A 14,554-nucleotide genomic window follows, 5' to 3' on the forward strand; every position below is an offset into this window, starting at 1 on the left:
TTAAGGATGCAGGGACTGACAGAGACGGGGAAGAAGTCTCATCCTGACGAGTAAAGTTTATCTTGCCTGGATGGGCAGCTCTCTGGGTGCTCAGCACCCCCAAAGCTCTGATCCTAGAATCACCCCTGCTTCAAATGCATACTCCAAATGCGCCATCGATTTCCCCAAATATCAAGCGTGGTCCGGTGCACGCTTCGTGGTCCCATATATCCCACAATTCATAGCGCGGCGGTGGGTGTGGATAATTTTGCCACAAAATACGGCAGAAGGGAGCGGCCGAAGGGTGAACTGTCAAAAGTAAGGGTTAGGTCACTTATTTATGTGCGAATGTTTAAGAACATTAAAACATTACTGTTGGCCACATGTCGGCAAAGTTATGTGACATTAGTGATGTTTGTACTTTCAGCGGTAACTTCGTTTTAAAGCCTCTACTTCTAAAAAAAAATATATATATATATACACATATGACCTTAATCTTACAGAGAATGTGATGATTTTATGGATAATTAAAGTCAGTCATATATCCACAAACACAACAAGCTGAAAGTCAGTGATGCTGCTCGGTTTGCAGTCCTGAATATGACGGCACAAGCAGGATTCACTGCACTGTTAATGTTAGCTATGTTATATTGCTGCCTCTGTTCGGTGGTGTCGAGCCAAACAGACTTTGGCTTGTTTGTTTCAGTTCTATGAAGCTTTGAGTATTTTGGATTAGTAGCACTGCTGTGTTACCATAATTTGTCCAAGAGTATATACTCTTGGACAAATTATGGTAACGCACCGTAGCTTTTTTTTCCGGTATCTCACTGGCGACAGTGACGCCAGTGAGATACCGTTATGTCGTAAATTACGTCAACAAAGTAACATCATACTGTGATTAAGAAATTGGTATACTACCGTTTATTCACAGTATGTCACTGTAAGCCCGCTGCAAGGTAATAAACTGCGATATATTTACCAGTAACTTACCGTCATCACGCATCATCAGTACCAAAAATATTCATCTCTGCTAGAGGATACCGTGTTCCTACAGGCGGTCATTTACTGTTTGACACGTCGTAATTTACCGTAATTTCAGGAAACAGTAACATACTGTAAGAGACTGGAGGGTTCAAAAAAAATTGTACTGTATAAAAAAATGTAGCATTTATTTATTTATATATTTTTATATATATATATATATATATACACACACACACACACACACACACACACACACACACACACACACACACACACACACAACACACACACACACACACACACACACACACACACACACACACACACACGAGAGAGAGAGAGAGAGAGAGAGAGAGAGAGAGAGAGAGAGAGAGAGAGAGAGAGAGATTTACACCACTTTTTATTTCTGTTCTGATTTTTCCCTGATGAAATACACATTTCCAAAAACTGAAAAGAACTGAAAACATATTTTGATTGAGGAAGCATTTGTTTTTACCCCTGTATTTCCTCAGATGGTTGTACAAACAATAACAATATTATGTCATATTCATATCATAAAAGCCAACATGTGCTCAAGTGATGAGTTTACTTAGTTATATTTTGTAGGGTCTTAAACCTACAATGTGAAGTGCCCTGGCATTCATTTTGTTGGCACCATACAAATAAACTGAATTGAAATGAATAGAACATCAAGCCCCACACTTCTGCCTCTATATACACTTTATCCAAAATACTGGCTCACACCACCAAATCAATGCACAAAGCAGGGTCCACAAGGACATGGATGAGCGTGTGTGGCGTGAAGGAAATTGACTGACCTGCACTGAACCCTGATCTTGCTTTGTGGACTGAGTTCATTGATTTGTAGGGTGAGCCAATACATGTGACAATTAAAGTGTAAGTAGCTGAAATAATTTTTAACAAACGGGTAAAAGAAGGAAAAAAAAAAATCAAAACTGTTGCACTCAAAAAACCTATTGGACAGAGACAGCGTCTTGCAAGATGGTGAGAGAGCTTGTCTTCATTGTTGTTCGTCTTGTGTAAATGTCCAGAAGGCATGGGCCATGGATCATCTGTGGAGACACAGGTAACAACACATTGGTCACTTAAATTATACAAGAAATTCACTATAAATGGCAACAACAGTTACCTAATTTGAAGTTTTCCACTCAAATTCAGTAAGCCGCTGGAGGAAAGTTGTGACATGAAGGTTAATGTGAACAACCTTTTGCTTCACAGTGGTCCCAGTCTTTCTGCTTGTCCCAACCTTGGAGGTACATTTTGTTCCCTCTTCAGGGTTTATCCTTACAAAAAACCTTAAAGCATGCCACAATAAATAGTAACATACAGTAACATTGAGTTGTGATGTGAAATAATGAGTTACTTAGGGATAATTTATTCATCATCTATCACTATTAGCTAACTGTTCAAACATACTTCTGAATTAGTTCCAATGTTGCACACGCTGACTCCTGGTATTCCAGGTTCAATACATAGAATGAACCAAAGAAGACATCGCATCAGCAAAGGTGTTCTCTTTGTCCAGCTCAACAATTACACGGCCCTCTGCACTCACCATCCAGCAGGTGGCGGTCATTGAACTTTGTCCTTAAATGTATAGGGGCAACATGTTGTCATTATGCAACATAAAATAATTTCAATACTTCACTTCTTCACACTGTCTAGATAATCAAAAAGCAAATAGCTACGTACAGTTAATTATTAATGGCCTTATGTACATAAGTCCGTTTTAACATATTATAATTGCACATAATTGGGAATTATTCTGCACATTAAACACACCTAACAAAGAGTCAGCCCAATTAAATTACCGGTATGGTAAATTAGGTATTAACTGTATGGTTATTTTGGAGTTTATAGTTTGTGCTGCTGTTAAACTTTACAGTATTGACTTCAGTATTTCTGCTGTTAATGTAGCTAGACTACCTTATTGATCAGTAATATGTAATGTGAAATGTGATATTGTTACTTTGCTGGATTCACTGAGACACATGTCCAACAACCTCGGTTTATAAAGGAAATTACAGAAATGTGAGCTAAATAAACAGAGACTGGATACCTGTCTGCCAAACAGAAATTATAATACGGTCTAATCAGTTCTATTTCAATAATGACTTCTTACCAAGCATGATCAGCCTCGGGGTGATTGGCAGGTTGCTCTCTGCTTCAAGGGACATCCTGGTAGATGTTTCCTGCCAGAAAAAGGACCAAAACATTTTATGTAACAAAAAAAAAAACAGGACAGCAAGCAACAGCATTAAACCTAGAGCTGGAGACTGAAGAAGTCACTTGGATGAGTGACGAAACGTTTCTCCCACAAAACGCTACGTCCAGATGAACAGATTCAACTTTTGGAGATCCTATTAGAGCGATTAGAACATGCTGTAGGTATTACAGGTACTGCACTGCAGTGGTTTGTATCATATCTATCTAATAGACTCCAGTTTGTACATGTAAATGGAGAGTCCTCTTCACCCACTAAGGTCAATTATGGTGTTCCACAGGGTTCAGTGCTAGGACCAATTCTGTTTACATTATACATGCTTCCCTTAGGCAGCATCATTAGAAGACATAGCATACATTTTCACTGCTATGCAGATGACACGCAGCTCTATCTATCCATGAAGCCAGGTAAAACACACCAATTAGTTAAACTGCAGGAATGTCTTAAAGACATAAAGACCTGGATGGCCGCTAACTTTCTGCTTCTTAATTCAGATCAAACTGAGGTTATTGTACTCGGCCCTGAAAATCTTAGAAATATGGTATCTAAGCAGATTCTTACTCTGGATGGCATTACCTTGGCCTCCAGTAATGCTGTGAGGAACCTTGGAGTCATTTTTGACCAGGACATGTCCTTCAATGCACATATTAAACAAATATGTAAGACTGCTTTCTTCCATTTGCGCAACATCTCTAAAGTTAGAAATATCCTGTCTCAGAGTGACGCTGAAAAACTAGTTCATGCATTTATTACTTCCAGGCTGGACTACTGTAATTCTTTATTATCAGGATGTCCTAAAAACTCCCTGAAAAGTCTTCAGTTAATCCAAAATGCTGCAGCAAGAGTCCTGACAGGGACTAGAAAGAGAGAGCAGATTTCTCCTGTTTTGGCTTCCCTTTATTGGCTTCCTGTTAAATCCAGAATTCAAAATCCTGCTCCTCACATACAAGGTCTTAAATAATCAGGCCCCATCTTATCTTAATGACCTTGTAGTACCATATCACCCTATTAGAGCACTTCGCTCTCACACTGCAGGCTTACTTGTTGTTCCTAGAGTATTTAAAAGTAGAATGGGAGGCAGAGCCTTCAGTTTTCAGGCCCCTCTTCTGTGGAACCAGCTTCCAGTTTGGATTCAGGAGACAGACACTATCTCTACTTTCAAGATTAGGCTTCAAACTTTCCTTTTTGCTAAAGCATATAGTTCGGGCTGGACCAGGTGACCCTGAATCCTCCCTTAGTTATGCTGCAATAGACGTAGGCTGCCGGGGATTCCCATGATGCATTGAGTTTTTCCTTTCCAGTCACCTTTCTCACTCACTATGTGTTAATAGACCTCTCTGCATCGAATCATATCTGTTATTAATCTCTGTTTCTCTTCCACAGCATGTCTTTATCCTGTCTTCCTTCTCTCACCCCAACCGGTCGCAGCAGATGGCCCCGCCCCTCCCTGAGCCTGGTTCTGCTGGAGGTTTCTTCCTGTTAAAAGGGAGTTTTTCCTTCCCACTGTCGCCAAAGTGCTTGCTCATAGGGGGTCATATGATTGTTGGGTTTTTCTCTGTATTTATTATTGTGCTATCTACTGTACAATATAAAGCGCCTTGAGCCGACTTTTGTTGTGATTTGGCGCTATATAAATAAAATTGAATTGAATTGAATTTTTCTGGTGTTAATGGAGACTTATTTATGACGACTGTTTGACGTGAAAACGCGTATCGCTCTTACTCTCAACAAGCAGCGGGTGGTGTCGTGGGCACCTCGCCCGTTCCAAAGCGCTCACGGGTGGAGGATAGTCCTCCCCCAGCTGCTATCAGGGCAGGAGATGTTCACACCTACGCGTCCAAACGGCAAATGAATCGCGTATGAGCGACGCCGCTGCTCCCGCACTGACTGTAACGCAGTCAGTTCTTCTTTTCCTGTTATGCTGTTTTGTGGATCACAAGGTTTAAATCTACTTATAAACACACACACACAAAGTAACTCCACCAGAGTGCCAATTTCGGGTCACTTTTGCCGGGTTTTATCCAAACCCGGATAAAGGAGCAGGGTTTGAATTGTGACATTAAAAAAACAATAATTGCTAAAAGAAATTTAATTTGTAGTTCTAAATAAATTCTAACTGCATTTAGGACGTTTTTTACTCAATTTATGTCTCTTCCACGATGTTATTTCTCTCTCCAGCAACATAGGTTACAATTACATTAGCGTGACCAATTATGCAAATTAGGCGATGACGTCATTTAGGGACTTCTAGCGACTTTTAGGACAGCTAATAGCGATTTTCCTTACTGAGGAGTTGGCAACACTGATCACAATACTAACCTTACAGGTGTACTATTAATTTACTTCTTAGTTTATATTCGAGTTACTTCTGATTGAAAAATAGTAATTAAAATGCCATTGAAACTTATTTTTCACATGTAACAAATCTCTTCATTCCCCAGACAGTAAGATAACAGTTCTAACTATCAGAAGGCTTCATTTGTAAACAACTACACTCACAGTTCAAGTACCAGAATTATATTGTGAACAGGTGAGAAAGTGTTTTGAGAGTTGAGGTTTATTATCTATTGACCCTTTTCACTCACGGTTTGAACAATTTCCTTTTTTAAATTAATGATTTACCCCACTTACTCTATTCAAAAGGTAAAAGACATTACACAAGAATTTTTGACAGATTCTTGTTTTAAAACATCAATCATTTGTTTCATAGTTGTTTTAATTTCACAGTTAAAGCACTGCAATGCATGCTGGGTATTTACTTGTACTTCTTAGTAAACCTCAGTTATACTTCAAATAAACTACAAACTACATAGTATATTACTAGCACTACTATACTACAAGTATAGACTAAATATACTTATACTTTTCTGTATACTTCTAACTTAAAGTATGCTTAAATGTAATTTGGTCTAAAAAATCAAGAAAATACATACAAAGTGAACTAAAGGTATACTTGCTTGTTTTCTAGTTTTTAAAGTATACTTATACTTAAATATTCTTTTTTGTAAGAGTGAGACTGGTTGTTTGATACAAAGTGGACTGTAATAATGTTTCACATTGTTTGAATAAACAAATACATTTATTAATATATGAGGCTCAATTCAAGGAATTCCATTTGAGTGTGCACTGAAAAAAAGGCCATGTTGGATTTACTTGATTCAATAGTGGACATCGGTTGCACACAAATGTTTTGCTTTGGCAGAAACTTAAACAATTGAGTTCAATCAACACAACTTATTCATATTCAATAAACATGTGCATTTTGTGTTCATAAAACGTGATTGAAACATGTTCAGATGAAGTAAGTTGAGCTCTTGGAATATTTTAATCCTTCACAATTTTGTCATTTTATTTCAACACTATTCAATAACTTTTACCCCAGTACTACTTGGTCATTTAAATACTACATGTTCTCTTCATATTACATAATGTTCAACAAAGTCTAGAGTCTGGTTAACATAAAAATTGAACAGATCTACAACAACTACCATCCTCCTTATCCTGGTTGCAAGGAAATAACCCTGAAGTGATAGGTTACAAGGCAGGGTACACCCTGGACAACTCAAGTCTATCACAAACAACCATTTGCACTCATATTCACAGGTAATTTAGAATCACCAATTAACCTGACTCTAACAACTGCATGACTTTTAACTGTGGGAAGAAACCAGAATACCCAGAGAGAAACCAGTGCAAACTAGCCAGACTGTGGATTTGAACCCAGGATCTTCTTACTGTGAGGCAACAGCACCAACCACCATGCCACCAATCCAGACTTAACAAAAGCAGGAAAGCTATGATTTAAAGGCTTAATGCAGAATTTTTTTGTATGTTTTTGTCCTTGACAGGTTAATCCACAATAAATAGCGACAGCATACACGTGGTGTGTGGGTAGTTGTCTGCCTCTTATAACTCCAGTGATTTCCCTGCAGTTTGACATCTTGTGCGATCTTGTGAATTTCATGAGTCCAGACACTAACCACTCTGACTAGATTGTATCATGTCATCTCAACAAGAACAAATTAAGTTGTTGAATTTCGAACAGATCCTTCATGATTTAATTACGTTCATAGAAACATGAAATTATTGTGTTTAAATTACAAGTTAGACTTTTTTAATGTAACAACCACCCAATTTACTTTTTTTGGTATACCAAAAAAAGTAGAGGCGGCTGCTCGATTTGACTGAGATGGATGCCTTCCTCAAACCACGATCCAAAGCGTATGAGACTGAAAGTTATTGACTTACTTCACTCGAACATGATATGAACAATTTAATCTAGCCTCTCTGCATATCATGTAGTTTCTACACTATATAGTTACACTTAACTTTAAAGCATGAGGCACTTATGTTAAATACACGCAAGATGCTTACGTAAATCCAAGAGTTGGCCAATCCTTTTTTTTCAGTGTGGCTGCAACTTACTCCTTAAGTTAAAAATGATGCTGTATATTGTAGTTTATATGTTATACTGCTCTCACAGTGAATTGCATTTTATAGTAATACACTCTGAATGAGGACTTAAGTAATTACTCTTAGATCTACAGTAGAAAACAACAGAAATCCGGATGGTGTAATAGTATAATCTCAGTAACATCACCAATTGTTACATTTGCTGTATTTTACAGCTGTTTCCATGAGTACAGTGAGTTACCGTAAAAATAATGTAATCTCATGGAATTTTCCCACAATTACGTGCAAATTACAGTACTAAACTGCAAACATTGCTGTTGATTTTGCAGTACTAAGCTATGGAAATTACTCCAAAGGCTAACAGTGTATGTCAGTCACCATATTCCTGAGATGTGTATTGAAGCATGAAAAATAGCAGAAAGAATGCCCAGCAACAGCATTAGATATGTGCAGATATCAGTAATGGCAGCCTTCATGGTTCAAGCGCCACATTATCCGCTAACAACGCTAACATTTACAGACTCTCAGCAGAGCCGCCACTGCTAAAATTAGTTTTCTGAAGACTTTATTTTCATTTGCTCATTTCTAAGCCACATATTTGATCATCAACATACGAAACAAGTAAAATCCAAAACTGCCAAAATGCCCATTAAGTACTTGAAATGCTCATCATGTGATGACCGCCATGTGACACCCGGCTAAACCCAATTATATGACTTTAAATATAGTGCCAATGTAGAGAGGTGCAGGCTTTTTTGAGATGAAGAAGGAGATTGCGAGATCGCTGTTGATATGAAACTAAAAGAAGCAGCTGAGATAAAACCCTAAACAGTGTAAAAGATAGATGCAACTATTATCACATTACCCACTGGTTTCTCATGTTGCAACCGCATGTAGCACACTAGTGGCTCTAGCTTACATATGTTGTACTTCATTTACCATAAATAAATGTTAAAACTGAGGTTATCATTATTATTATTATTATTTTAAAATTTGATTCCAGATTTGAGCAAAGTTGGGACCGGAGAGCAGAACATACACCTGTGTAACATGTTTGGGTTATAACTGCTGTTCATTACAGCAAGTGTCTGTGTAGAGCGGAGCTTATAAGAGCGCCGTTTGTGTTTCACCGAAGTTTAGCTTTGGTCTCACTTGTTGCTGACGTTTTCCTCCTCTTCCTGATTGGCTGGCTTTAAAACTACTTGATTATTTTTAGAAAAAAAGGTCGAGTTCAAATATGCGTTTGAAATATGTCTCATTGTTACTCAGTGTAGCAGAAAATAATCGTTCCGTTTATTTAAACGAATAACGAATGACTTCAACGTAAAATCTTCCCCATGTACTGATATTCAGGGCTGCAGTTTAGTGTAAGAAGTCTACATATGTGAGGAACAGCTGATTGCCACATTGTTTGCTGTCTTGGTCGAACCTGATTTGCCAACCTGCTGAGGCTGTTAACACATAAGCAGATTTATCGGGTTAAGCTGTTGCCTTCTGATTCGTCCACTTTGCACAGCTACCCCTTCAGTAGTGAGCTGGGAAGAGCTGCGCAGAGAATCCACATTGAGTTTGACAGTCAGTCAAATTTGAAGAAAGGGTTTCTACGGGCTGGTAACGTGGTTACATCGAGCGGTGTGGCTTTGCGCATCGGTTTCAGTGCGCACACTGGGCGCCGTGGATGCGCGTCCACGGAGAACAACTTAGACCGACTTCATCTGTAAACCTTCCGCTTTCCTTAAAGGCTTATAGATGAAAACTACCCTGGAGGAAACTCTTCGTAGGACAAGGAGCCCGTCAGTCTGCGGCGCACGGCGCAACACCGGCGACCATGTCGGACAACTTCACGGATTTTAACAACGACACCCTGCCGGCGGCCGCCGTCACACATTTAAACTTCCCAGCTCTCATTTTCGGGATTTTCTTGATCATCGTCGTCACCTGTGGAAATGTGCTCGTGTGTATTAGCGTTTACTTGGAGAAAGCTTTAAAAACCACTACAAACTACTTTATAGTGAGTCTGGCGTTTGCAGACCTGCTGCTGGCGGTGCTGGTTCTCCCTCTCTTCGTTTACGCAGAGGTAAGAGCCGTATTACCCAACAGGCTTATCGGGTCAGCATTTAGTACAGCATGTGTGCAGAGGAGTCTGACTGTGCCTCGAAGAAAGCGTCAGACAGAAGATAAGCAGGTTTCTCTACATCTCCTGTATATTGCGGTTCAGATGCAACATTAACCAAGAGAAAATGAAAAATGATATAAAGACTGAAGACCGCACAGTGTGGCTTCAAGACTTCACAAAATCCAAGGCGCTCATAAGAACTTTAAATGAGACTATTTAGATAAATAGACGTAACCAAGACGCACAAACCTCAGTGCAAAACTAGCAAAACTGAAAAAAAGAAATTTAATTTCTCTTTGCTCTTTGGGCTGATTGGGACCTGATGAATGTAAAAACAAAGAATGATTTGATTTTTTTTTAACCTGATTTTTGTTTCTGAGAAAAGATCCACATATGAGGACATCGGTTTTAAATTTCGATAGGACAGTGGCAGTAAAACGTCCTCGTAAGTGGATATCAGGCCCTTGTAGAGCAAAATTTAGTATTTTGGTCTAGACAACTCAAAATGTGATGTCCACAAATGTGGATGATAGGTCCTAGGAGGTTAAAGAAAAGACCATGTAAACACAGAAAATAACAACTCCAAATATATGCATGCAGATGCAAAATAACAAAGGTGCAAACAGAGAGACAAAGCAACTGCAGAGTGACAAAATCAGCACATGTATCGGTAAAATGATTACCAAAAGAAAATGGTAAAGCAACTGCAAAAAGATGCAAAATGTGACCCTTCAGTTTTTAATTATGTGTCAGTGACAGAGCCCTAAAGTACTTGTGGACAGAAATCTGTTGTCTTGAGTTAAAACTGCACTTTAAGAGTTCAGGTGTTTATTAATTATAACAATCAACACTCAGACTGTTGTGACTTAGTGCGTAATTATACTGATCAGAAACAGAGCATCATGTCACAAAACAGAGGCGGCTCTTTCATCAGGATAAATAAAGACTGAGGGGGGACAATGGGAGCTTCATTCTGGTGTTGAGAAAAGGTACGACCCATAATTCACAACATCTGCAGGCAAAAGACCAGGACGTAATCTTGCCTTCAGTATCAGGAGCCACCTGCCTGCATGCCTGTCTGTCTAAATATAATAGAGACGCCCTGCTGAGGCTTCCCCTTAAATCCTCCTTAACTGGCTGCGTTTGAGATCTTGTTATCTGTGCCAGTGGTCACAGCCAGTTAATCTTCACACCAGTGCTTTGTCCACATGCAGTCACTAGATTAGAAAGTCTGTCTGAAAGTTAACGCCTACTGTGCTCACCGAAGAAGTCACGGGAATAGGGACAGAGTCATGTTTTCATGCAGGAATGTTTGTGACCTGCTCTGGCACTAAGACGAGAGGATTAGGAATATTTACAGTGAGTTTCTGTTGACTCAAGGTTTGTGTGTGTTTTTGTGTTTGTTTATGTGTGTGCAGTTTCAGGGTGGAGTCTGGTCCTTGAACATGCTGATGTGTGATGGCCTGATGACCATGGATGTGATGCTGTGCACCGCATCAATATTTAACCTCTGTGCCATCAGTGTGGACAGGTATACATCTTTACGTTGCTCCTACTTGCTTGCTTTTACTGTCAAAGGCATTCGAGGAAGATGAGTCTGAAAGGTGAAAACTAACAAAAACAAAAGCACCAAAATGTTGCACGAGACAGCAGATACTGTGATTAATCCCTCGGCTGTTCTGGACACAAATACTTGCAACAAAGAAGAAAACGTAGTATTAAAAAGGGAATTTCATCATATATTTATTTCATTCAGATGACAGTGTTATCCAGATATGCTCCTCACATTTTGTTTCCTATAAAAAATTAAGTTCCAAACTAAAATTCAAGTTAAAAACAAGTATTGCTAAAACGAATGTTTCGTGGACTTTCTGTATCACCACATCCACACTAAACTGAAATTTCTCTATTTTTAAAGGCTGATGTCAGGTTACTTCAGTCTGGTGAATTACCCATTAATATGGCTGTTGTAGCTTTATGGGTCACACTAACTTTGCAGTCTCCATCTCACTTCTGGTGATTTGGAAGAGATCTCATCATTCACGAGAGAGCATGAAAAGGTACAAGGTCACTGCAGCTTTTCAAAAAGCCTGATTTACTATAAATCATTACAGCTAAAATAAAATGACAGAAAATATAGCTGCTTAGGACGGATATATTCATTTGCCAAGTTAAATCAATGTTGAGCCATGGCAGGTTGTAATCAATCAAAATTGTCTTTTCAATTCTCTCAAAGGGACAGCCACGGCAAAATATTACTCTGGACCACTGCGGTCCACCATCAGGCCGGGGTCTTTCTGTGTGGAGTTTGCATGTTCTCCCCGGGTACTCCCACAGCCTAAAGACATGCAGTTAGGTTAACTGGTAACTCTAAAGTGCCCAGAGGTGTGAATGTGAGTGTGAATGGTTGTCTGTGTCTGTGTTAGCCCTGTGACAGACTGGCGACCTGTCCAGGGTGCCTCACACCCTGAGACTGCTGGGATAGGCTCCATCGGGTGGCTGTGGCTCAGCTGGTAGAGCAGATCAGCTACTGATCAGAAGGTTGGTGGTTCGATCCTTGGCTTCCCCAGTCTGCATGCCAAGTATCCTTGGGCAAAATACTAACCCCAAGTTGGTCTCCGATGCGTTCATCGGAGTGTGAATGTGTGTGTATGTAGTTTACGTTGCACTTGAGTTTAGAAGTGCTTGTGTGAATGGGTGAATGAGGCATGTTGTATAGAGCGCTCCGAGTACTCCGGGAGAGTAGAAAAGCGCTCTATAAGAATCAGTCCATTTATCCCCCCACGACACTGACAAGGTTAAGAGGATGGATGGACTGTCATGAGGAAGCTGCTGTGTGTACTAAGTACAGATGAAGACAAAATTATTAGTCTCCTTATGAAATTCAAAGGTTTTTTTGTCCCTTTTTTTTTTTTTTGCTTTTTTCACAAAACAAGGAAAAGCTACCTTTTCAATGCACATTTTGAAACATAGAAGTTTTCTTTAGAAAACATCCATTATTTCTATTTGCATACAATTATACATTTATTTAACAAAACAAAAATACCATGATCAGTATTATTAACCCAGTGACCACAACACGAGCCACTTATGTGCAACGATGAGCTTTAACTCTGAAGCTCAAAGCTTGAAAAATCAAGTTAAAACTGAGGTTTATCTTTTACCCACAGTATAAACACTTTTGTTTATTTGGTGTCACATGAAAAAAAAAGCATTTTGTCAAATACAAAAGAAGTCAGTTTAGACCCGAGACAAAGGCTTGATGCTCATAAAGCAGGAGATGGATATGCAAAGTTATCACAGTGTGTTCAAGTCTCAAGAAGTGGAGTGAAAAGAATCATCAGCAGATTTAAAGAGAGCCACACAATACAGATCAAGCCTGACAGAGGCAGAGTGGAGGATTTCAAAGAGTCTGGAAAGAAAACCGGCGAGAGACGTGTCTAAAAACCCCAGAACAACTGCCCAGACAGAAAGAGCATTCATACTGAAACTAGCATCTCACTGGCCACACAAGACAAAGAAGACTGTCCCCATAGTGAAACACTGTGGTAGGAATATTGTGCTGTAGGGATGCTTCAGCACATCTGGATCTCATCAAGCTGGAAGGAATCATAAAGAAAGAAGGATACGTGAAGATTATGAACAAAACCTCCAGCAGCAAAGCTGGGCCTGAGTCGTTACTTTGTCTTCCAACATTAAGAACCCAAAACATACACCGCTCATCGTGAAGAACTGCCTCCAGAAGACTGAAATGAATGTTACTGACTGGCCTGCACAGGGGCGTAATTTCCAGGGGGTTAGGGGGTTATGACCCCCCCAATAATCAGACCCCCCCAATAAAATGATCAATTATCTTGCATAAATAGGCTGTTGATTTTCTTTACTCGTTTCAGTTATTACCAGCAAATAGTTGCATGTTTGATCATCTGGGAATTTACCGAGATTTATTTATTTAGACAGAGATCTTGACCCCCTCAATGTTCAGCACAAAGTTACGCTGATGGGCCAGCACAAAGCCCGGATTTAAATCACAACAAAAACCTGTGGGGCAAACTGAAGACATAGGTCCATGCCAGAAGACCACCGAATCTGGAGACGCTCGAGAAAGTCACCAAAGAAGAGGAAAAGCTGCGTGAAAAACTTACTCTGTTTAACATCATTTTTTTAAATGAAATTTTCATAGAGGGGCTAAAATTTCTGTCCCTGTGTTTGTCTAAACGTCAGCAGACAGTCATCCAAAGCCTTTAATAGCCTGAGTTTTTGTTCACTTTACAAATGACTGTCAAAGCTCCCAGGTCTTTTTATTTAAAACCTCCAAACACCGCTTACGTACCCAGCATGATCGATCAAGGTAAAAAGTATACATCGACAGTAATTATGACTGAATTAGTCTCTGGAGTCTTTGCTCAGTGACACGAGGACAGGGAATTATTTTTGTAACTCAGAATAATTCAGCTTTGACACTGAAATGTAAATTTTTAACCTGATACATTTGAAGTAACAGGAAACACTGAAATGAAAATCATGCAATATAAACTCTGAACAGCTGTGTTACTGTAAGAATAACTGGTTTTTCCAGTGTTGTGAACCAGGCTGAGACTTCCTGTCAGAAGTGGACAAAAGCTAAATGTTTCCTAGGACAAAGATTGTTTTACCTCTTTTACGTACCAAAAGACTATTTACCAGTATTTACCAGTGTGATAGCCTTGCTAAAAATGATTGGATAATCAATTTGGACTACGCATAGAGTACGAATGGAAACCAAAATGCTTCCCAACCCTCGAGATCATGATGTTAAACATATCCTTGTGAACGCT

The 14,554-nt window shown here is 39.4% G+C and overlaps 1 protein-coding gene and 1 long non-coding RNA gene across 3 annotated transcripts in view; one reads left to right on the forward strand and one right to left on the reverse strand.

Moving 5' to 3' along the window:
• Positions 1-1,803: 1,803 nt before the first annotated feature.
• LOC109202176 (uncharacterized) lies at positions 1,804-9,683 on the reverse strand. Of its 2 annotated transcripts, XR_003214376.1 has the most exons (4): positions 9,654-9,683; positions 3,107-3,176; positions 2,189-2,571; positions 1,804-2,036 (listed from the first exon to the last, which is right to left on the reverse strand). It is a non-coding gene; the product is annotated as an uncharacterized LOC109202176 (long non-coding RNA). The 2 variants fall into 2 exon arrangements; XR_002062118.2 differs by lacking the exon at positions 1,804-2,036 and having other exon boundaries at positions 2,156-2,571.
• drd4b (dopamine receptor D4b) overlaps positions 8,983-14,554 on the forward strand; it is a 14,638-nt gene continuing 9,066 nt past the window's right edge. The window contains exons 1-2 of the mRNA XM_003452597.5: positions 8,983-9,698; positions 11,156-11,268. Of these exons, the coding sequence (XP_003452645.1) occupies positions 9,450-9,698; positions 11,156-11,268 (362 nt within the window). The 5' untranslated portion in view covers positions 8,983-9,449. The remainder of the gene's footprint in view (positions 9,699-11,155; positions 11,269-14,554) is intronic.

This window comes from Oreochromis niloticus, linkage group LG1, assembly GCF_001858045.2.
Source record: "Oreochromis niloticus isolate F11D_XX linkage group LG1, O_niloticus_UMD_NMBU, whole genome shotgun sequence".
Classification (NCBI taxonomy): Eukaryota; Metazoa; Chordata; class Actinopteri; order Cichliformes; family Cichlidae; genus Oreochromis; species Oreochromis niloticus.